The sequence below is a fragment of the Vanacampus margaritifer genome, chromosome 1, assembly GCF_051991255.1.
Source record: "Vanacampus margaritifer isolate UIUO_Vmar chromosome 1, RoL_Vmar_1.0, whole genome shotgun sequence".
NCBI lineage: Eukaryota > Metazoa > Chordata > Actinopteri > Syngnathiformes > Syngnathidae > Vanacampus > Vanacampus margaritifer.
Genome location: NC_135432.1, coordinates 17,468,072 through 17,490,242, shown reverse-complemented (window position 1 = coordinate 17,490,242; position 22,171 = coordinate 17,468,072). Strand labels below are relative to the sequence as shown.

The following is a 22,171-nucleotide window of genomic DNA, read 5'->3' as shown; positions in this document are numbered from 1 at the left end:
TTATGTACACTGACATGACTCAACAACGAGACTTTCCCGAGGTCAAGTTTGGTGGCCTTACGGGGTCAAAAGGTCCCATTTGGTCATGGCATTCCTTCCAACGGTCACAGTAGCAACTGGCCAACAGAGCAAGACGTGACTGGCAACGTGATATGATGATGGAAAAAACTTCTGATCGTAAAACAGTCATTAACTATAAGACCCTCCCAAAATGAACCTTGGACTCTTGACTATACACAAACAAAGGCCTTGTCCTTGAGGAAGTAATTATAAACCAGTTCCTTCATGAAGCAAAAAGGGGTTTTCTGTGCAGCTCATCATGACGACAGGCAGCTGACAAGATTTTATAAAGTCACAAGGGGACGGTAATAAAAACAAAACTTCCTGAATGGTCCAGTGGGGAGTGAGCGTAATTGCAGATAAGATGACAAAATGATTCAGAAATAGTTTCACATGAACAAATACTGCTTGGCTCAAGGACGAACGGAGTCAATGATGGATTGATAGCCTATAAATAGAAGATGCAAATGCAAGAATTTTGTTCATTTTTGGTTAACATGACTAAATAGCAATGCATATTTTTTGGACATTTCAACAACATACAAATGAATTAGAATCCAGACAAATTCTGTTTTGCTCTAGGGCTGTGCAGATGGATTGTAGTATTGAAGTATTGATAGAATCGATACTAACGCGAGTATCGGATCGACACCAGAGCGCTAGTATCGATATTTTACATTTATTTATTTATTTTGGTGTCTCATGGGTCCCTCGCGCTATCCCTTTGTAGCACAGACAGCGGTGGGCGGCACTGGCGGTATTAAATATATATATAAAAACATTTTTTTTTTTTACAGTGAACGACATAATATGACAATGAGTCGTATTATGCTTCGTTTGAGCTTTTCCAAGTTGAGCTAGTATAAGTGTAGCACAACATGTAAGTAAGTATCGTCTTCGGTGGCTGGCGTTTCTTTGAATGCAGAAGAGTGACAAAGGATATAAGATTATTACGACATTGCAAATTTAAATAACAACCCAGGTATGTTTCCATTGAGGATATTGTATTATGGCATTTGATAGGAGAAATGGTTTAAAATACCATAATATTTTATGAACCTAAAAGTACTTGTCTGCTCTCGCTAGCTTTTACTATACATATATATTTTTACTAGCTCCTCTCACTAGCCGTTCTTGTTAGCCACTCCAGCCTGTGGCTCCGACTAACTCCCTCTAGCCGCCCTTGTTAGCTGCTCCGGCTAATTCAGTCTTTCGGCGTCGCTCGCCGGGCTTCACAACGGCTGCCAATTCGTCGTCGCTCGCCGGGATGCTCGTTTGCTCACGCAAAATAAGTATTGGTGGTAGTCTTGGGAAATGTGGTCTCTCTGAGCCAACAAAGTGCGCGTGCTCCTGCATGCTTCACTGCTGCTAATGCGATTCTTTGACCGCTAGATGGCGCTAGGGATCAGCGAATGTCCCTTTGAAACATGTCAACGTTTCACCGATCACAAAGCCAGAGTCAGGATAACATACAGTAGGTTTATTGTAACAAACCAGATTGTTACCACTAATGGCAACTTTTTGCATCCACGGGTCGCGGCTTGTACAGCGAGAAGGCATCCGAGCAGAAGCCAGTGCAAAAACACCACACAGGACTCACCTCAGACATACAAGAGGAGCAAGGAACCAAAAGAAATATCTTCAAGTAAATACACAGTGAGAGGACACGCACAACTGCAAAGCTCCTTGTACACTGGCTCAAAACACAACCAGAGGGAACTCAACATGAATAAGAACACAATTTCAAACAAACACAATCAAATCAAAAACATTTAACCTTTGAAAACAAAACAATAAAATGGCCAAGATTCAGCAGTTTGATACTTTCAAGTATTGATGTTATAACATATTGTAAAGTAAGAGGCAAAGTGGAAGAAAAATGAAACAAGTCAAAAATGATCCACAGTGTGACAAAGTTCATAAATACAGGAAGAAAACGAACCATTTCCCGATGACGTCAGGGAAAACAACGCACAGTTTCGAGAGGAAAGGAGGGGACACTTAGTGCTAATTGGGAAGCAATGCCAAAAAGGTAGGAAATGTAGAAAACAACATTTCAAAAGTATTGAAACAAGACAAGGTGACTGTGAATGCAGAACACACAAAGCAACGTGATCATTTTTAATATAAGGCTCTCTGTCATAACAGCCTCATGGTGGGACTCAACATCGGGGTCACTTTTTTCTTCTTCCTAGATTTGAGACTTCTTTAGCACACGTATGAAGCCTGATTCACTAAACTGACAAAAATCCTTTCCCTTGCGTCAGGGTCATTTCAGCACACTTTGATAATTGACCTCTGCAGAGCAGATTTTCACAAGTTTTAAATGAAATGTTACAGACAATAATTAGGACGTCCAATTCACACACACTCAGGAATAATTTAATCAATCAAAATATGACTCACCCGTGTCACTAGCATCAGGCAGAATTCTCACATCACTTTAAAGGGGGAAAAAAGGCATGTTTGTTGAGCCATTACTATTGCATTGTCAAAGGAGCACTAGCGATTTTTGAATATTTAGATTGTGAAAAAAATATTTTGGAAACGTGACAGTGACGATATTACAAACATTTGCTCTCTCAGTCTGGGAGTTTATAAAAGCACAATTATAAGCGCACTGATTCTTTGAATGCGCAAGCTGTGTATGATTCAAAAGGGGTGATCACAAACGTGGCAAAATATCATTGGCTAGTTTGCAACTTCCAACTCCATCATTTCAAACTTCATTTTGCGCCCAGTGCTCTCCCAGTTTTCCAAGGTGAAAACCGTTTACAGCTATCTAAAGCAAAAAACAGCAACTGCAAATAGGGCGCTCACCTACCAAAAATGCCCGCAATCATCTGTGAGCATGAACATGCAATTTAGCAGCTGCTATTTGAGATTTCAGTAAATTAGACACAAACTGCCACAGTGAAAAGAAACATATCGGACTTGTGGATTCAACATTCTTTCTACTTCACTTATACTATATTAAATACACCCCCAAAAAATGTGGAGGTCTCTGCTGAGCAGGTAAAGTTGTCTGTGTGTAATTTGGTTGTGATCCAAATTGGAGTTTTTCACTTTCCCGGACGTTGAGCCGGGTCACGTCCCACTAACATGGTTAGACTTGTTTTTGACCAGGATATTTTGGCAGCGGCTAAAAATATCTCACAGCACGGATGGCCTTCCTTATCGCGTCAGTGACGTGGCCTTTGCGCGCTCAGCTATCATCAAGCCTGGATTACGGCCGTGGTCTAAATTACTTTTTGGAGACAAATCTATTCTTCAATCTCGGGCAGATAGCCATCTGGTGCGCCGTAATCGCCATCCTTTTCCCCTCGTCTCCTTGTGAGACTCGCTATAGGGCAGATGTTGACGCACATCAGACATGAGGATTAAACAAGGACGGCGAGTCAAACAAAGTCCAGAGATGGCTACTTCTCATTCAGGAATCTTCTCATCCCTTCTTCCTGACCATTGTTGAATATTATTTCATTAGTGCAGGACCACACCAAAATCCCAAAATGGTAAAAGGGGGAGTTTGCGGTCAAGCTGCGGTCAGCAGTACTATATAGCCTCAGTTGACTCCTCCCTGCCCCCACCCTTGAATCTCTTATCAAAAGCCACGACCCTTAATGACATAAGCATGCCCGAGACGTGCACGTTTGTAAGCAAGCCGATGTTAGCCGTGGTTGCTACAATGCTAGCATGAGGGAAGTGCTGTAAAAAACGAAATGTAGCCGGTTTGAAGTTGTATTCTTAGGAATGTACGGAATGCTGGGCATCCCTGCACAGCTGCACCAAGCGGCCACAAATGACTGACATGACCCCTCGGTCACGCCTTCTGTCTCAACCGTCTCTGATTGGATTACTTTGTCAAGCCGTGACAAGTTTTAACATAATAATGAAAGTAAAAAAAAAAAATGCAGGCATAAAATGGGGCCAGAGTGGGATGTATTTACAAAAGATCAATTTAATATTCTACTTTATATGACAAAAAGTTGTTTGTTTTTAGACCACAAACTTCACCTGAAAGTCTTGACAACTTGACAAGATCCTCACCAGTGCTCATTTACCCCAGGTATACATTTAAATTGATATTTCAGCTTCCTTCATTATTGTAAAATTACATATATTTTCCATATATGACAAATAATTTTATTATGACAAAATTAGTTTTTTTCTGGTAATACTACAACTGTATTCACGTAATATTATGCTTTTATTCTCACAAACAACTTCCCGTAATGTTGCAATGATTTTCTTCTCTTTTTTTTTTAAGTTGAAATTTTTGACATTTTTCTCGTCCTATTAAAGACATTATTTTTTATAATGAAATTTCCCCCCATGCAAATAATTTTTTGTGAAATTATTACATTTTCATATTATTATGACTGACTTTTCACACACTATTATGCTGGCACAATGGTTTTCTCATTATGCAAAAACTTTACTGCAATGCATATTGTTTCTCATATTATATTACTTTACATAAATTTTCATATAATATAATTTCCATTTTGCTAAATGATTTGTAATCACCTTACAACTTTCATCTCATAATATTACAGTACAGTACTTGACAGGAATGAAATGGCCTTTTCTCATATCAGGACTTATTTCCATGTGACATATTTTTTTCATGTAATATTACTATTATTATTAAATAGTAAGTAATATGACACTTTCATTTTAATAATATATCATATTTAGACTCTATATTCACAATGACAACTTTCAGTATTTTATGCATTTATACATTCTTCCCTATTGAGTGTGGCGATAACAGCCCATTGTAAATTACAGTGCATTCAAATACATAAGCTTCTATTTTGTCAGGTACCATTTTTGGCCCATGCTGAGATATTAAGTGCTGATAAAAACATAGTAAAACTCTGGCCGTTTTACACACAAAACCTGAAGATGAACGATCACAAAATACATTTTGGCGGGATACAAGAATGAGAAGAAACAATACAAGAAAAGATGCAAAAAAAAAAAAAAGCGCAGTGCGCAGACGACAGATAGTGCCCCCTTTCTTGTCTTGAGATGACACAAAAGCAGTAGCAGCCTCAGTTAGGACGTCTATTGACCTTGACCTTTTCTTCACTCTAACCCTATATGTTGGCGAGCGCACAACCCCCGGTTGAATACTCATCTTCCAAGTAAGAGCAGAGACGTAACAGCTTGATTCAGACAACAAGGCACTTTTTCATTGATTAAGAGAGGGAAAGGCTTCGGAGGCAGCAGCAGAGTCAGTCGGAAAGAGCTGGAGGGCCGGCCGGGGCGCAACGTGTGACAAGTCCTCCTTGTTCTTGGAGATTTAACTCCAGAAGCAGAGGTCCCGCTTGAGAGGGTCCCGCTCGCTTACAGGCAGGGTGCACTCTCGCACTCCCGCCTCCCCCACTGGAGGGATTTTGGGCAGCAGATGAGGCCTCTGCTGACACTGAAGTGAACAGACAAGACAGACAAGTGGTGTTCAAGGCCGCTGTCTCTTCCAATTGGGAAGGCGCCAGGCCGACGTCCTGGATGAGGTGAAGACATACTCGGCATGCACATGGCCTTAGGATGAGCCAATGCTGTGTAATTTAAGACAGATTTCACCTTTGTCATGCACTTAAGCAATTGGACGGATCATATTTTTTTGACACAATCCCTAAAAATTAAGCATACAGTTTCTTTCTTTTTTTTCTTTTCTCGTTTTTGCGTTGTTCTCAGCATTATATTTGGCGTAAAAGAATTCTTGATTTGTTTGGTCATTGTTGTTAAATTTTAATTCCTTAATGCATGGCAGAACGTTAACGCTAGCTGTATAGCGTATGCAGGTCTGTGCTGCTTCACTTACTGTAGGATCGTGCACAATTGCACATTTCAGACTTAAAATTGTACATTGAATGCTCAACTTTACACCCAAAAAATATGAAATTGTTGATTTTTTTTACAATGTGGCCAGGTCATCCGTAGATGATCTTTAATAAATAAATAAATAAATATTCCAATGTAAAAGCGGATTGAAACTGGAAATGAATGACATTATATTACGACGTACGTCAGCCTATAAGCTTCAAAGTCATTATGTTATTGGTCTGTTTTCACAAGCGCTGCGAGTTATGATTTTGACTTTTGACGTCTCCTCAACAAATCTTACATTTTTTAATCAATTTAGCTTTGACAAAAGACCATACAGCCAACCCAATCAATACACTTTGCTGCTATGCTAATGTGAATTTAAGAGCAAAAAAAATAAAATAAAATAAATATATATATATATATATATATATATATATATATATATATATTTTTTTATTGTTTAATAAAACCTTTGCTTCAGGTCTCTGGGATTAACCTGCAAAAAAATCTCATCAAAATTAGAAAATTGCTCCTCAAATGAAGTAATTGGTTAGCAAAACTGTTCCACAAACTTATTAAAGCCTTAAAAGTGATTTTGAGAATTGAAGAATATTGCTTGCGTTGGCGTTTTTTGACACTAAAGTTACTCATCCCAAAAGGTTGACAAAAATTGACAACATGATTTTAAGAGTACTGAAAAGAAATCATTTTCCCGTTTGAATGTTAACGATTAAAGAGCCCGAGTAAATAGAGCAGGCTTTCATAAGGACCATGCAGCAGATGTAATTTTATACAGGCCAAAACCACAAACAATACTCACAGAGAGGCTTGCAGAAACATGTGGAGGTCCACAAGCACCGTTTTTTATCTCCTGGTGTTACTGCTGAACGACGTCTGCGGGCTTTTAAAGTTGATGTTCTCGTACACACTTGAAGAGTCATCATTTGTCATTCTACAATGACACAGAGAGACAATATGTCGCTATGAACATATCGAAGTGCAGGTCACAATCAATGTCCAGTTTAGTAACAACTATCTGTATGTCATTTTTACATGTACTACTTTCAAGAGCGGATGGGCAAGCACCAATATCAAGTATTGGTAACAAGTCCAAAACCAGCTTTATTTACAGGTATCGGGTATTCATGAAGAATTCCGATACCAGCCACGATACTTAAGGCAAAAAAAACCAAATCTGACATCGGCTAAGTCCTCCTTGCCATTAGTTGGTACGACGCTTAGCACATCGATGAATCATCATGTGAGTCCGAAAGTCATCTGTCAATGTGTCTATTGAAATTTGATGTATCATATTTACCATTGTTATTGGTACTTGGTATCGGTATCAGTTATTACTCAAGTGAATTACTTGTACTGGTATCGGTCTGAAAACAAGTGGTATCGAACATCTAATATGTCAAAGGTCAGTTCAATACAAAGGTGCGAGTTGTACTTACACAGAGGAAGAGCGTGACGATGCCATGTTGAGTTTGGACCTGGAATTGGTCATCGGAGGATATTTGATGTTGGAATACTCGCTCTCCTTCAGCTTACTCCTCTGCAAAGTAAAAACATGCAGCTTGACTTTGACCGCTCTGGAGACCTGCCGGGATACTTAACCACGGCGAGTCTACTAAATCAGCTGTCATAACACGCACTGATGCAGATGTTATGTTTGACAAGTACCTGCTCTTCCTCCAGTCTCTTCTGGGCTGTGTCGATGTACTGCTGCACCGCCATGTAGATGAACTTGTACTGGGCCTCTGTCTGCACCATGCCGGACCTCTGCTGTCGTACCCTCTGGATGGTCTTCGGGATGTCAATATCACAATCAAGGCCTGAGGCATAAACACACACATATGTACGTAGTATAAACACTTGCCATTCAGCAAAGATCCACAACTAAAAACCGTAAAAGACGGATGGCCAGAAGCGATTCTAGGATCAGAGGCTTTGGGGTACTATAAAGTGGTTTAGGGGTGCTAGAAAGAGCCGGGGAGGGTTAGTCTGTCGTGGTTTGGGGGTACTTCCCGCCCCAATAATTGCATGGGAAGTCAGTGAGTAAACCAACTTCAGCTAACAAGTATCATGACTGAACAGCAAAAATGGTGAATGAAAGTAAGGAACTTACAATCTCCCTTGACTAGACAGTCACAGGGAGATACCGCTGGGGTGCCATCAATGCATGCTCTGCTTGTACGCTACAGCAGAGCTGGGAGCCGACGGCTGATGTGGATCGAACCATTTTCTACTACTTTTGTTGTTTGAATATTACTTTTAAACTCTATGGTTTCGTTACATATTACATACTTTTTTTTAGCTAGTTAAAAATAACACCCCCAAAAATGGGCTAAATACGCTCATCTCATTATTATTCAATATGACTGGATCAGTCAGGATATTTGATGTACTTCAAATGAGTGAAAACACTAGCCTGAAAATATTAGGATGGAGGATGGTTACACTATAATTATGTTATGCAGTTATGGCTCGCATATGCTAATGAAAAACCAGGTCAAAGAATTGCACTTCGGCTTTGTTTTTTTTGATGGAAAGGATGCATTCTCTCTTTTGCAAATTGGCCGACTGACATCTTGTCAAGCGAGAGCTTTGTACTTCACTTGTATTCTTTCTGATCCGATTAGCCACTAACACTAATGGATGTGATAAGAATACTAAAACCTTTTGAAATTCTGTCCCAGTATCACCGATTTGTGAATATGAACACTTGAATCCCCCAAAAAGGTGATCCTACCTTGGCGGTTAATAATATCAATGAGGATGTCAATGACGATAATGGTGCCAGTCCTCCCAATCCCAGCACTGTGGGAACAACAAGAATGAAAGGTCAAACTATGCATGAGGGAAAAAGCTGTGTGAACACAGCCTGAAAAACACATTTGGCTGATTTCGGCATCTCGGATAGACTTTGGCCTGTTCGGATAACTCAACCAAGTAGACAATGTGAACCTTAATCTCCGGGTCATGAGTTAAGAATGTGGTGTCTGACTGAAGGATCACAGGTCTTGAAAAATTCGACAGGAAACAGTTCACAGCGTGGGACAGTGAGTGTGGTGACACGTGGCCCGCCACTTGGCCCCGGATGATCTCAACTGTGCACCTTGCCGGTACCTGCAGTGGACGACAATGGGTCCAGATTCTGGAATGGTCCTCTGGGTTCGGTTGATCTCCTCAAGAAACCAAAGAACGCCCCCGGGCTCGTTGGGAACGCCGTGGTCTGGCCAACCCAGGTATTGGTAGTGCCAGATGTATTTCAGAGGTTCTCTCTGTGAGGAAAAAAATCAAAACAAAAGCAGCTTAAGTTTCAGCATTCATCAAACAATATGCATAATGTGCGGGAAATCCACAATCTGATTTACAAATGTTAACTAATATCGTCTCTGTATCAAATTCAACAAGTGACAGCAAGAACTGCTAAGTCATATCCGAAGATACTGCTTATAAAAATGTTGTTTATAAAACGTGTCATCATCTTTGCATCTTTATCCAGTTCTTCACCAAATAGTAACGGTTCCTTCCTTCTTTAGTCGACGCATTACTCCTGCCAACTGCACATTCCCTGCTATTTTGCGCCTCAAACTATTTGTGGATTTCTAATTGGAATTAATCTATTTTTATTTATGGCATCTCCCACATTATCGCAGCGTCCACATTTTTCATGGAATTTTATCTTTCCCAAGAGCTGTAAATGCACGTAACAGAGCAGCACAGTGCACAAGTCGAGTATGTCTACGGTGAGCACACTGACTTTAAAATAATTGAGAGTACTTCTATTTATTCATGTGTTTTTGTCTTTTAAAGCACAGGGAGGGTAATTCCGATCGGGGTGGGGGCCGGGATTTGCAGCATTTCCCTTTTCACAGCAGTTTTTGGAATTTCACCCACGTGAAATAGGGAGATTACACTACTATTTACGTTTTTATGATGTCAAAATGACTGCTGTGGAATTTCTTACACATTGGAGACATTTTAATTCATACCTTTATGTAAACTCATAATATTACAAACAATGGTTTATAAAATATAAGTGATTATGGCTACTGCATGTGTTGAAGGCTTTGCTTGCCTCTGTTTACTGTATCCTTGAGAGCAAGCAGGCAAACTCTCCATAAATACAAGCACGTGCTGAAGGATTTTGTGTTACGGGTTAGATAATCTGACCTCAGGTCAGTGTGTCAGCACTGATTGAGGGCAGAGCTTTCCCTACCCGGTCCAGACGGGTCACCTCCAACTTCCTCAGGATGTAGTCCTGAGCGGGTCGCTCGTCCACGTTTCTCACCAGCACCCTTCCGAACTCTGCGGTGTCGTGAAGGTTGGGCCAGTAACGGACACATTTGTTCTACATCGAAGGAATGAGAAAGACGTAGTAGTTGGTAGTTAGTGATACGGGGGCGGGGCAGTGCGGCGGGGGTTGGGTCGGCGGGTGTTTGGAGGAATTAGACAACCTAAAGAACTAGATCCACTTAAGCGGATTTTGCAATCAGCTTAACTGTCATACTATCCTTGTTAACTGTCTCCTCCTCCTTATTTCGGCACACACACACATACTCTACACGAAAAGTAGTAAAAGGTACAAAGTGAACTGACATGATAATCAACAGGCACCGTAAACGACACAGCTGAACGATACGATACAATTAAATGGCGGATAAGAATATGGTTCATATGCTACTTCAAGTCCATCCAGTAACGGACTTAATATTACAATTTAAATAAAGAAATAAACAATAAATAAATAACTTCTATTACAGCAAATTCAAAAAAAGCAGCTTTACCCGTCCTCTCTCCATCTCCTTTGTGGTCATGACGATGACGTGCGTGTTCTCTTGATGCACCATCTTCCAGAAGTCACTAACCGTGTTCTGCAGGCACCCTTGTGTGGCGATGAAGAATTTGCCGTCGTCCACCTGGCGCCTGTCTTCATGCGAGCCCTGCATGAAAGAATGAAAATGAAAGATCTTGACTTATGGAATTATTAAAAAAAAAAGTCAAAACTAAGCTGACAAAAATGTGTGAATGTTACTGGAGGTCATAGTATACACCTCACACCAATAGGGGGCAGCATATATCCAAGATTATGAGCTGCTGCAGAAAGTAACAGGTAGGAAATGCATGCGACGTCATGTTCTACTTGCTATCTTAATGCTATTTAAAGCAGACTCACGCAAATGTAGTTGGCGTTAATGTAGTCTGAACCGGGAAACTCTGGATCCGCGTCTCGTATTTCAACCCGTGTCGTGTCAACTGAAACAAAAATGTGAAATATCATTAATCCACAGTACAGCTCTCTGTGACCTCACTGATGCGCTCTGCAAGTTATCGCAGCCACATCAGAGGCCTCGTCTGCTTTGTCTATTTGTGTCACTCTTTCTTTCCACAGGAAGCCAGTGAGGCAGGAAACGGCAGCATGCTCAGCGACTCACAGGGGAGGATATTCTTGTATCTGTTTTTACTCTTGTTTTCTGGTTTCATGCCTTCCTTCCGGGGATACAGCAACTTACACTCTTGTTGTTGAAGCACCTGTGGGGATCAGAGTGAGAGAGATTGTGTTTTCGGGCTGATTATGTGGTATGTACAGTATGTGCAAGATTAAATGTGACAAAACTGTCATACTAGTCACACAAGGTGAAAATGGAAATAAAATGCATGAGTCCACCCTGGATTTCTGCAATGGCAGAGAAGCTGTTCGAAAAACATTAACAACCCTTCTTTAAATAAATCCTTGACTTGTCTTATCCCCAGTCCAGCCCATGAAGTGAACGCTGCATCCATGCGCGATGGAGGAAATAGGGCATTTGATGCAATAGGGACCGAGAGAGGGTGAGGCTTGTCTACAGTTAAAATGTGTCCTGACCTGCGCCCATATACGAAGTGAACCACTCACTATGGGATTATTTGTAAGGTATTTCTTGCTGAGTGACAGTGGGGCATACACAAACCACGACAACAACACGGGATAGACGGAGCGCTTCTCCCTCTCGACACACATCGCGCCACCACCCGCATATGATGCTGTCATCCAGTATGCCAATTCATGGATGTTTGCCGCCCAGTAGTATTGAAAAAATTTTAGAAGCCAGCTCTTGGTGAGATTGATTTTATAACCTGAAAATGTACCAACATTTGAGATCATCCCTAGTGCTCTTGGGGTGGAAACCGAAGGGTCAGACAAGTATAAGATCAGGTCATCGTCATAAAGTGACAGCTATACCTGTAAGGCCCGTGCAACTGCCAGTGGTTCGACAGCAAGATCGAATAACAGAGGGCTCAATCCGCAACCCTGTCTGGTACTTCGCTCTATACTGACGTAACTAGAAATCATCTTATTAGTGCGAACCGAATCTTGTGGTGATGCATACAGAACTTTAATCCAAGCTTGAAAAGTGGGTCCAAAACCAACTTCTCTAGGGTTAGGAAAAGATAATCGTATTCGCCGCAATCGAACGCTTTTTGGGCGTCAAGAGATAGTACGACCTCAGCAGTGGAAGGGGCTTCAGGGGAGTAGAAAATATGAAACAACCGGCGTTCATTACCAAAAAGCTGACGCCCTGTGATAAAACCCGTTTGGTCCGGGTGCACCACTGTATGCATGTATGATTAACTCCAACCTACTGGCCAGCACCTTAGTCAAAATCTTATAACCAAAGCAGAGTAAATTTATTGGCCGACATGATTCACAGTTCAGAGGAGCCTTTGCTTTTTTAAGAAGAACCGAGATTATCGCCTGAGACATTGTAGGTGGCAGTGACCCTCGTTTTAATGCCTCATCATAAACACTTTGCAAAATGGAAGTAGCTTAGGGGAGAACGTTTTAAATCAACAAAACCTTGATCAGATAATAGGCGCGAATCAAGCCGCCATAATCGTTGCGGGATTTCGTTATTCGGGAAGTGCAATGATTGTAACCGGACCGTGATCTGAAATAACTATGCTCTCACAACTGTTACAACTCAAGTGTGGGAGGAGCTTCTTATCCAGCGGAAAATAACCAATCCTGATGTAAGATTGATGCGCGGCTGAAAAAACCCCCTGAATTGTTTAAATAGTGGATACAAATATGTTCATGTCACACCGTACGCCTGAAGAAAAGCCAGAATGCTGTCCGCTGATTTAGTTAATGTGCCAGGGGTCGTCCTTGATCTGTTACGCTGAGGGCACAGGACGGTATTCAGATCACCTCCCAAAATCAGACTATGGCTATTTATATCTGGGAATTGGGAGAACAAATCACTCAAGAATTTAGAATTGTCCCAATATCACCCGCATGTTCTCAGTTGAACTATTTACTGGAGGCCAGAAAGATCGAGTACACACCTGTAGTACGCGGAAGAGGAACTGATCTATTCAAAATAGTCTCTGTACTGTACTGTCTAGGCTCAGCCTTGCCCATGTGACAATGTGTGACCTGATGGCCTTAACTGGTTTCTACTGGATAAGTATGCCAGAATGCAGACAGATAGAAAGGCACCAAGCAAGGACAAATAACAGCGACACAACGGCCTAGCTCAAGTCACCTATCCAACAATCTGCAACATGAATGAAATAATAATAAGGTTACAAGTCAAACTCTGATATCTTCATCTTCATTCCTGGCCATTTAATGCCAATAGGGTAATTTTTATCATGAAATGCTAATCACTATAAGTCTATAGTTTTAAAGAATCTTTGTGCAGTTTGTCACTTTTTTTTCTACTCGCGGCTGCCACTTCTGGCCCAAAGCTTAACTGCAGCATCTGTGTCAGGCTCGTTCATGGTGTGCGTGCGAGTAGGTGCACGACCTTAAAGCAACAGCCACAGTTGACAAACGTAGCCATGACTTCAAATGAGGTAAGGAAAACTGGACCCCTCCCTTCCCCAAAGAAACTGTGGAATGCGCGGGTCAGCACACTCTACTATAAAGGGAAGATTAAAGCTGATAGGTGCAGTCAGAGTAAAACAGTCAGGGCTCTTCGTACTCATCTGGGCATTGGTGGAGCATGCATGATGTAGAAAAAGCTTTAATATTACAGTTTTAAACTGCACAATGCACCTTTAAGGCAACATACCTCAAACTCTTCCCAAAATCCTTGCTTGGGTTTCTCTGAATTGTCTGCTACCTTGTTGAGCTCTCGTACTCGATTCTCAATGTTGGCTGCGTTTATCCTTGTGGCATTGAAAGGCTGTTTGGACAATGGAGATAATAGGATATTAAACAGAGCAAAACAAGTTATGGTGTCCCCTGCCTCTCGTCCAAAGTCAGCTGGGATGCCCCATAACTCCAAACTAAGGCCCCGTCCACACGAAAGCCCGTTTCAATGTATCCGCACAAGTTTCTTACCGTTTGGGCAGTTAGTCAACACGGCGGCGCCGTTTCGGAGCTTGAAACCGATCACTTTTGAAACCGATCACTTTTGAAACCAGGCTCTAGAGTGGAAAGATTTCAAAACGCGCCCCGTGGACACCATATGCGTAGTGGTCGCAGCTCGATGACGACGCATTGTCGTATTTTTATGACAAATGCGGCAATTCTTGCGTGACTGCGCGCGAACCGCCAGACTGTCAACAATGGCGGATAGCCGTGCCATAGTCATTTTGCGCAGTAAAATGTTTTGCGTGATGTTGTTGTACTTGAATCACCCGCCATTGTCACTTCTCCTGTGTTTGTCTCACTGATCTGTATATATTACTGTATTGCCAATAGCCCATACACGCCCGTGCAAGTGAAGTGACAGGGCGGCCATCTTACTCCTCCCATCTAGCGAGCAGACTACTGTATGAACCACTGTTTCTCAGCCCTGGTCCTCGAGTACCCCTATCCAGCTTGTTTTCCATGTCTCCCCAGCCAACACAGCTGAAGATCATTATCAGGCTTCATGCAGAGCTTGCTGATTAGCTGATCGTTTGAAACACGTGTTGTTTTGTGGGAGACATGGGAAACAGGCTGGATAGGGGTACTTGAGGACCATGGTTGAGAACCACTGGTATAAACTATACGTATATGTACAGATTAGACAGCTCGTAGGCTCTTTGTTTAGGGCTGGAGGGCTTTAACAAATAAAAAATAAATAAATAACATGTGGACGGTATGTACTGTTTTGAAGACCCCCTTTTTCTTTTATCGCTCAGTTCCTTAGACCACAATATTATTTTTGGCAGTCATCTTTTGTTGAATTACAGTTATAATTCTTGAATACATTTTTTTTACAAGTTTCCATCATTAAGCATATAATTTATACATGTATTTAAGGCAAGTTGTAAAATGTCTGAAGTCCTCTTGTTTATGTTTAACAAATTTAAAACACCATAAACCATGCTGTTTCTCCGAAGGATCGTATACTGAGAAACGTTTCTTGGGAGGAGCAATATGGCGGCCTCGCGGCTTCAAAAGTTTTGGCCTATCAGCTATCCAGTCATATATTCAGATCAGTGGTTCGTTCGTCTTGGGCGGCACGGTGGCTGACTGGTTAGCATGTCCGCCTCCCAGTGCAGAGGACGTGAGATCGAGTCCGTGCTTCGGCCTTCCTGGATGGAGTTTGCATGTTCTCCCCGTGCTTGTGTGGGTTTTCTCCGGGTACTCCAGTTTCCTCCCACATTCCAGAGACATGCATGGCAGGTTAATTGAGCACTCCAAATTGTCCATAGGTGTGATTGTGAGTGTGGGTGGTTGTTCGTCTCTGTGTGCCCTGCGATTGGCTGGCAACCAGTTCAGGGCGTACCCCGCCTACTGCCCGAAGCAAGCTGGGATGGGCTCCAGCGCCCCCCGCGACCCTTGTGAGGACAGGCGGTTGAGAAAATTGATGGATGGTTCGTCTTCTTCGCTGATTCTTCTTCTACGCTTTCCGTTAACTCCACCCCAGACTTGACATATACATTACAGCCGTTAAACTTCCTCAGCGTCTTCTTTTGGACACACGCATGTCTTGAAACATTTCTGTGTGTATGAGATTATTTTGAGGAATGAAGCCGACGTTGCTTATGTGTGAACAGGGCCTATAAAGTTGAAAATGGATGAATTGATAATTAGTTACAGCAGTCTTTCTCAACCCTTATGCCACTGGGCTGGATAGTGTGCCCCAAGGACCAGGGTTGAGAAAAACTGAGCTACGGGAATTTGGTTTATTTGGTTATTGTATTCCAATATATAAACATTTAATATACAGTATAATCTTTTTGTAGTATGTTACAGTTTAGTCAAAGGGGTGAAGGAACTGAAGTCCAGTGGGATACCTTACGATTATTTCACACATTTTTCTTTTTTTGCCGTGATGAAATCAAATTGTGTGAATTTAAGATCTGAATCTTTGAAATCTACTCATCATCAAAAAGCTAAACTTGACACAGGAGGTTTCTAATAAAACTAATGATTACTTTGACAACTAGATCTTCACTTAAAAGTTAATTGGGAGGCTTTTGACTGCAGGATAATGAAACACACTGTCACGATAAAGCATGTAAAACGTACCTAAGAACAAATCGAATTGAAAGAAATGGTAGTGAATCGAACCTGTTTGAGGTGCACTACGATGCCGCTTTTCTCCACCATTGGATTCTTTTTGTAGTGGTCCACCAAGTCTGCTAGGGTGTCGAACCTCTCGCCACCACCTACGTCGTATTTACCATCCTGCTGGAGAACACCAATCATAGTCAGGCCAAAAGATTATTTATGACAAAATATTCATTTCCCAGTGTGCCACCATGCTGAGGTACCTGATATCGGATCATCACGTGGGTGACTTTGGTTTTGCGGTCGACGTTCTCGTGCTTCTCCTCGTGAGTGAGAACCGAGAGGACAAAGTCGCCCGGTTTGCTCTGGCTTTCTCGAACCAGGAAGCTGCCGGCCTTCCCTTTTTCTGTGAGCAGTTTCTCAGCATCTCGGCCAGAGAGGTGGCCATGGTACCACCTGGAGGACAGACAAATCATATAAAAACACAGAAATGACAACAACACTTAATACGAAACAACTTCATGATGTGGTCAGTGGGTTTTGTTTGACAAAAGTTATGCTTAATGGTAGAAATGTGATAAATAGTAATATATTATATATATATATATATATATATATATATATATATATATATATATATATATATATATATATATATATATATATATATATATACACATATTATACATTATTAGATATTTAGTAAACTAATATAACAAATGAAACCTGTTTATATGTAATATAACTACAGTGGATTGAGGATACGGAAAGCAAAAATCGGCATACAATTGACAGCCATTGACATGTATTGAGGGAAAAAAAATAATAAAAAATTCAAAAAGCACTGATAAACATTTATTATGCAATTTCCACAAAAAATCTGGGTAAACCTGGCCACAAAAAATATATAAAATTTTGTTTTTGTTTTTTGAATTTAAAGAAAAATCTGCAAATCCATGGCTGGCAAACCGCAGGTGTGCAGGGGTACATTGTACTTTCACTTGCCACAACACAAGAGATGTATCAAAATGACATGTTACATTGTTTGAGAATTAAGTCGATCCAGCCAACCATTTTCAAACCACTTGTCTCCATTAAGGTGACTGTAGCCTATCCCAGGTGACTTCAGGTGAAAGTCAGGGGGCACCCTGGGCTGGTCGCTAGTTAATCGCAGGGCACAAATAGACCATTTACACACACTCATACAGTATTCAGTTCAATTAAGAAGCATATTTTTAGGATATGTGATGCAACGGGTATACTGACAGGAAAACCATGCGACATGGGGAGAGAACGGGCTTTTATTTATGGTGGCGCAAGATTGCATTTTAGTCGCATTATCCCCTTCTTTAAAACAAAGTCATGTTTTATTATTGTGGACATCTTTTTCATGTTTTTCAAGGTGAAGTTTTCCGCTAGCAAGAAAGAAAATCGAAAAAAAAACTCAGCCTGAGGCTAGAAGGTGTTTTGGGGCGAAGACAAATGATCAAGACAAGCAAGAGGATCTGAGATGAGGAAGGCTTAGCAATGTTCTTCCTTCCTGTGGGGGAAAACGGCCTCATAGTGCTGCTGCAGGGTGTAACATGTCGTGCATGCCGATTCCTACCTCAGCATTAAGATACAATGCATCTTAAAAGTATTCGATTTTGGAAAAAGGCTGCAAGGTAACAAATTGCAGAAAGAGTGAAGTATGGCCACACAGATGATCAAACCACCATTTTTCCCCAAGACACATTTCCATCACATTTTTGGTGGATCCATGAATCATTCAGGGGTTGGACGACAACACTTTCCACTGAATCTTAATTCTTCATTTTACCAATATATTTTGGGTATTGCAGGATGCGTTTGCTGTGGCCCACGCTCCAAAAACACTTAGGATGAACTAGAACAGAGATTGAACAGAGATTTGCGAGTCACCAGGGCTTCTCTCAGGTCCAACAATAATGACCTCTGACCTCACAACTGCTCGTTCGTCTAGATGAATGGACAACAATACCAACATACAAACATATTTTAATAGGCTTAGAAATACATGTGATCCTGAATATAATGTACAATATTTAATGGGAAAAAAATAATGTCACATCTAATTTATATTCCCTTTCTGTAGAAATGACGAGACTGTCTCGGGTTAAAGTGCATCACAAGTTGCAATCGGGCAATGAAAGTAAAGTGCGCTAAAAGCTTCACTAATAACACCTCTTAGATGGCTTAACGGCCTCTTCAACTGTAAAAGCAACACTGAAATCCGTGGAGTGAAAAATTTAACCTAAAAGCAATAAAAAAAAAAAACTTTCTGCAGACAGAAAGAAACTTCCATGTTGTTTTAATGGGTTTATGTAAAGTAGCAACACATTCTGCTGACCTTACAGAGGGCTCCGTGTATATTTGTGCATTACTGTATGCAAATCGGATCCTATTTGTTAGTGTGGGCGTGAAACTGCTACCTCTCAGATGTGGGGTCTTTGCAGTTGAGCGGATACTTGAGCTCGATGACATGGCCGTTCCTCTCACGCAGCAGGTCCTGTTGTTCCGTGTAGTACTGCACCAGCTCGGCCAGCGTGGCAAACTTCTCGCCCCCGTACAGGTCATAGTAGTCCCCGGAGTTCTGGATCTTGATGTGGGTCACCTCATCGTTGCGCCTTAGTGGTGAGAGGGACAGTTCTTTTATTTCAGAGGTACGCTTATGCCCTGCAAACGTGTGAAAATAACTCCCACACGTGTGCCTGCATAAGTAAAATATAGATCGTGCTTATTTGCCAGCACCCACTCACACACTGCCACGGTATGAGCTTATCAGGCCATCTGCTGCTTTTAAGGCTGGTTTTGACACATTTGACAAGTGTTTCAATTGTTAAACTCTTTACAACTACAAGACTTAATTTTTTTTTTTTTTTATGTATACACACACACACCGACACACACACACACACACACAAAGTTAGGGATATTTGGCTTTCAGGTGAAAATTCAGAATGCGCCTTTTTGCACAATTTGCTGTTTTCTCTAACAAGAAGCTTAACGGCAAAATTCACAAACGACAATGCTCCAGCTCATCCAGGTGGTATCAGCAGGGGACGGCTGTTGGCAACTGTTGTACCTCAAATGGAATGGCCTGAACTTTCTCCAGACCTGAATCTTATTGAACACCTGTGGGATCAGCTGAGTCGCCGTGTAGAGTCCTGAAACTCTGCACCTCAGAACCTCAATGACCTGAGGGCTGCAGACCCCTCAAGAAGAGTGGGATGCGATGCCTCAGCAGAAAATTAGTTGACTTGTGAACAGAATGAGACATGGTTGTCAAGCTGTAATTGATGCTTAAGGCCACATAACGAGTTATTGAGACGTTGACATTTTGGGTTGTGGTGTAGCCACCATTGATGTTTCAAAGAAATCACCAGTGCATCCTTCTGTGAGCACACGCTCCCTCCCGGCCTTAATGGGTTAAAAACATGGTACTGTAAACAAAATAAATTGTCAAAAAGAAGTTTGACTTTTTATTTATATATATTTTTACCATTTAGTGCACAAATATGATCTATAAACCATGTAAAACTTTATTGTTGATGATAATACAACGCAATTTCCTCGTTTTCCGCTGGGGTTAGGTTCCAAAAAATACTCGCAATAAATGAAATCCGCAAAGTAGTTATAGCTTTTTTTTTTAATATTTATTATAAATGTTTTAAGGCTCTAAAACCCCTCACCACGCAGTTTATACACTTTTCTCATCGAGGCATTTACATTTTCTCACATTTCTCTCGTTTAAACATTCTCAATGTTCAAACCTTCATAAATTTTATAAAATAGGCACATTACAAAATTGCACACACAAAAAAAATCAGCGAAACAGCGAGGCCGTGAAAAGTGAATTGCCTTATAGCGAGGGAACACCTATTAATTAATTAATCAGAGCAATCTTTTTCAGTCAGAGAGAGCTCAATGAGGCCAAGAGCTTCTCGAGAGGAAAGAACAGAGGAATGCAACCAAAAGAGGCTGGACTCAACTTTTTTTTTTTTATGTTGATTGTTCCATTGTTTCGATGCATATTATATGAAAGTATGAATGCAAGCTACAGAAAGTAGAAGCCAGAGCTGAAGTCTTTCATCTTCGTTTAGTGCACTTGGCAGGTGGAACAAGTAATTGATCTTTGCGTATATAAAAAGAAAAACAATTATGTGCTTCACTCTACAAAGTAGTTTGTCCTGATCTTTGAACTGAGATTGCGCTTATCTGTAAGTAACGTTCTCAGTGTTTGATGACTGCAGAGCTCATTTTGTCACAAGTGATTGCATTTTGAATAACAAATGCATGCAGCCTGCCTCATCATAGTCACTCAAAAGACACACAGACGTATGCGCATGCACAGAAAATGTCTAGGTAAGATGAAGAAAGAAGATTCTGGAGGGGGTGACGAAGCAGTCTAGGCCAACCTCTGATTAAGTGATTGATTGATATTACTGAGATGCGTCTTAATACTTCCGTTTTGCATTTAGTGCATGATTCTTTATCCTTTCGTCCCATGAGCCATTGCTTTCTCTTTTTGTGTTTCCTGGTAATTGCTTAATAGCTTTAGTATTGGCTGTTGGCATGGTGCCACAGATCCATAGTCCTGTTCAAGTCCCACTTTAACGTTCAGGCCTGCTTTTATCTCATAGTTAAACACTGTTATCGATAGAAAAGCCAACCATAAGCTGTGATTTTATTTACTTCTTTAATTACTTTACAATGCAGTATGCATATTACAATGCAAATTACTGAAAGGACACAGAAGAATTCCCATACAATATGATAAATACTTCATTTCAATGTAAATACGAGTATATGCAGTCAATAACTGTAAGCAAACCAACCAACACACCATGAAATAATGAGGATATCCTCACATCAACACAGGTGCAGCCACTTTATCATCAGCACTCAGTACAAAAAAAGATGGAAGAGTATCATTGTGCACGCACGCACGCACGCAAACACACACACACACACACTATGCAAACGCCAATGTAGCAAGTGCTGAATTTTGGATCACCGTTGCCATGACAAGATGAGATGGACGCAAACTGTTGGCATGATGATGCTATGTTCAGAAATTTAAATTTACTCAGTTGTTTCCATGATTGATATTCAGTTAATTAATGATCTCCCTATTTCCAATGTGTAATGCAAAAAAATATACTGTACTGTAATTACAACAACAACAACAAAAGAGACCTTTGTTACTTTTACACCTGGTTTGCTTTCTCTGATCCAAATCCATATATGGGTTTGTAGCACATGTTTGTGGTCATGAGGTAAACATTTCAACTGTATCAAAAATGTGTAACTCCAAAACCACATTGTTTGTTTTCGTTATGGTCACAAGAAATGTACACAGAAAGAAGCAACGGTACAATCTGTTTACATTCGACATGTATTAATTATTTATGTATTTATTTTTCACATGCATTCATACTTTCCCAAGCGTGGTGAAAGCATATGAATATTTTTGCTCTTTTGCTGACAAGGAGCTGGCTCCAGAGTTGCAAGCAAAACTTGACACTTTCATACTGCATGCAGGTTAACATCCGGCTGAAGTCGGGCGGCATTCACATCACAAGGAAACCACACATTTGCTTTGTTTCGACTACACCACAGTTCGTTTGCTGATTTCATATCCATCCAAATGAATCACACCAAGTGAGGTAATGAAGTCGAGTTTGATTCAAATTTACTTACGAATGCTATCGCACCCTTCATTGCCGTTAGCACTTCCACTTTCCACTTTACCACAAATTTCTTCAAGCATAAATTACGAGAATACGGCAACCTTTTAAGGTTTCATCAATC

The 22,171-nt window shown here is 40.9% G+C and overlaps 1 protein-coding gene across 4 annotated transcripts in view; it reads right to left on the bottom strand.

Annotated features, from left to right (window-relative positions):
- Window positions 1–1,525: 1,525 nt before the first annotated feature.
- Window positions 1,526–22,171, bottom strand: part of ptpn11b (protein tyrosine phosphatase non-receptor type 11b) — a 39,467-nt gene continuing 18,821 nt past the window's right edge. For 2 of the 4 annotated variants that reach the window (XM_077578672.1, XM_077578697.1), the window contains exons 3-16: window positions 18,790–18,984; window positions 16,603–16,795; window positions 16,400–16,519; window positions 13,962–14,075; window positions 11,340–11,436; window positions 11,081–11,160; window positions 10,692–10,847; window positions 10,124–10,255; window positions 9,028–9,182; window positions 8,651–8,718; window positions 7,582–7,733; window positions 7,353–7,453; window positions 6,716–6,847; window positions 1,526–5,491 (exon numbers count right to left, since the gene is read on the bottom strand). In XM_077578672.1, coding sequence (XP_077434798.1) covers window positions 6,760–6,847; window positions 7,353–7,453; window positions 7,582–7,733; window positions 8,651–8,718; window positions 9,028–9,182; window positions 10,124–10,255; window positions 10,692–10,847; window positions 11,081–11,160; window positions 11,340–11,436; window positions 13,962–14,075; window positions 16,400–16,519; window positions 16,603–16,795; window positions 18,790–18,984 — 1,651 coding nt within the window. In that variant the 3' untranslated portion in view covers window positions 1,526–5,491; window positions 6,716–6,759. Of the gene's footprint in view, window positions 5,625–6,715; window positions 6,848–7,352; window positions 7,454–7,581; window positions 7,734–8,650; window positions 8,719–9,027; window positions 9,183–10,123; window positions 10,256–10,691; window positions 10,848–11,080; window positions 11,161–11,339; window positions 11,437–13,961; window positions 14,076–16,399; window positions 16,520–16,602; window positions 16,796–18,789; window positions 18,985–22,171 lie in introns of all 4 variants that reach the window. The other 2 variants (XM_077578689.1, XM_077578679.1) reach the window with 2 other exon arrangements.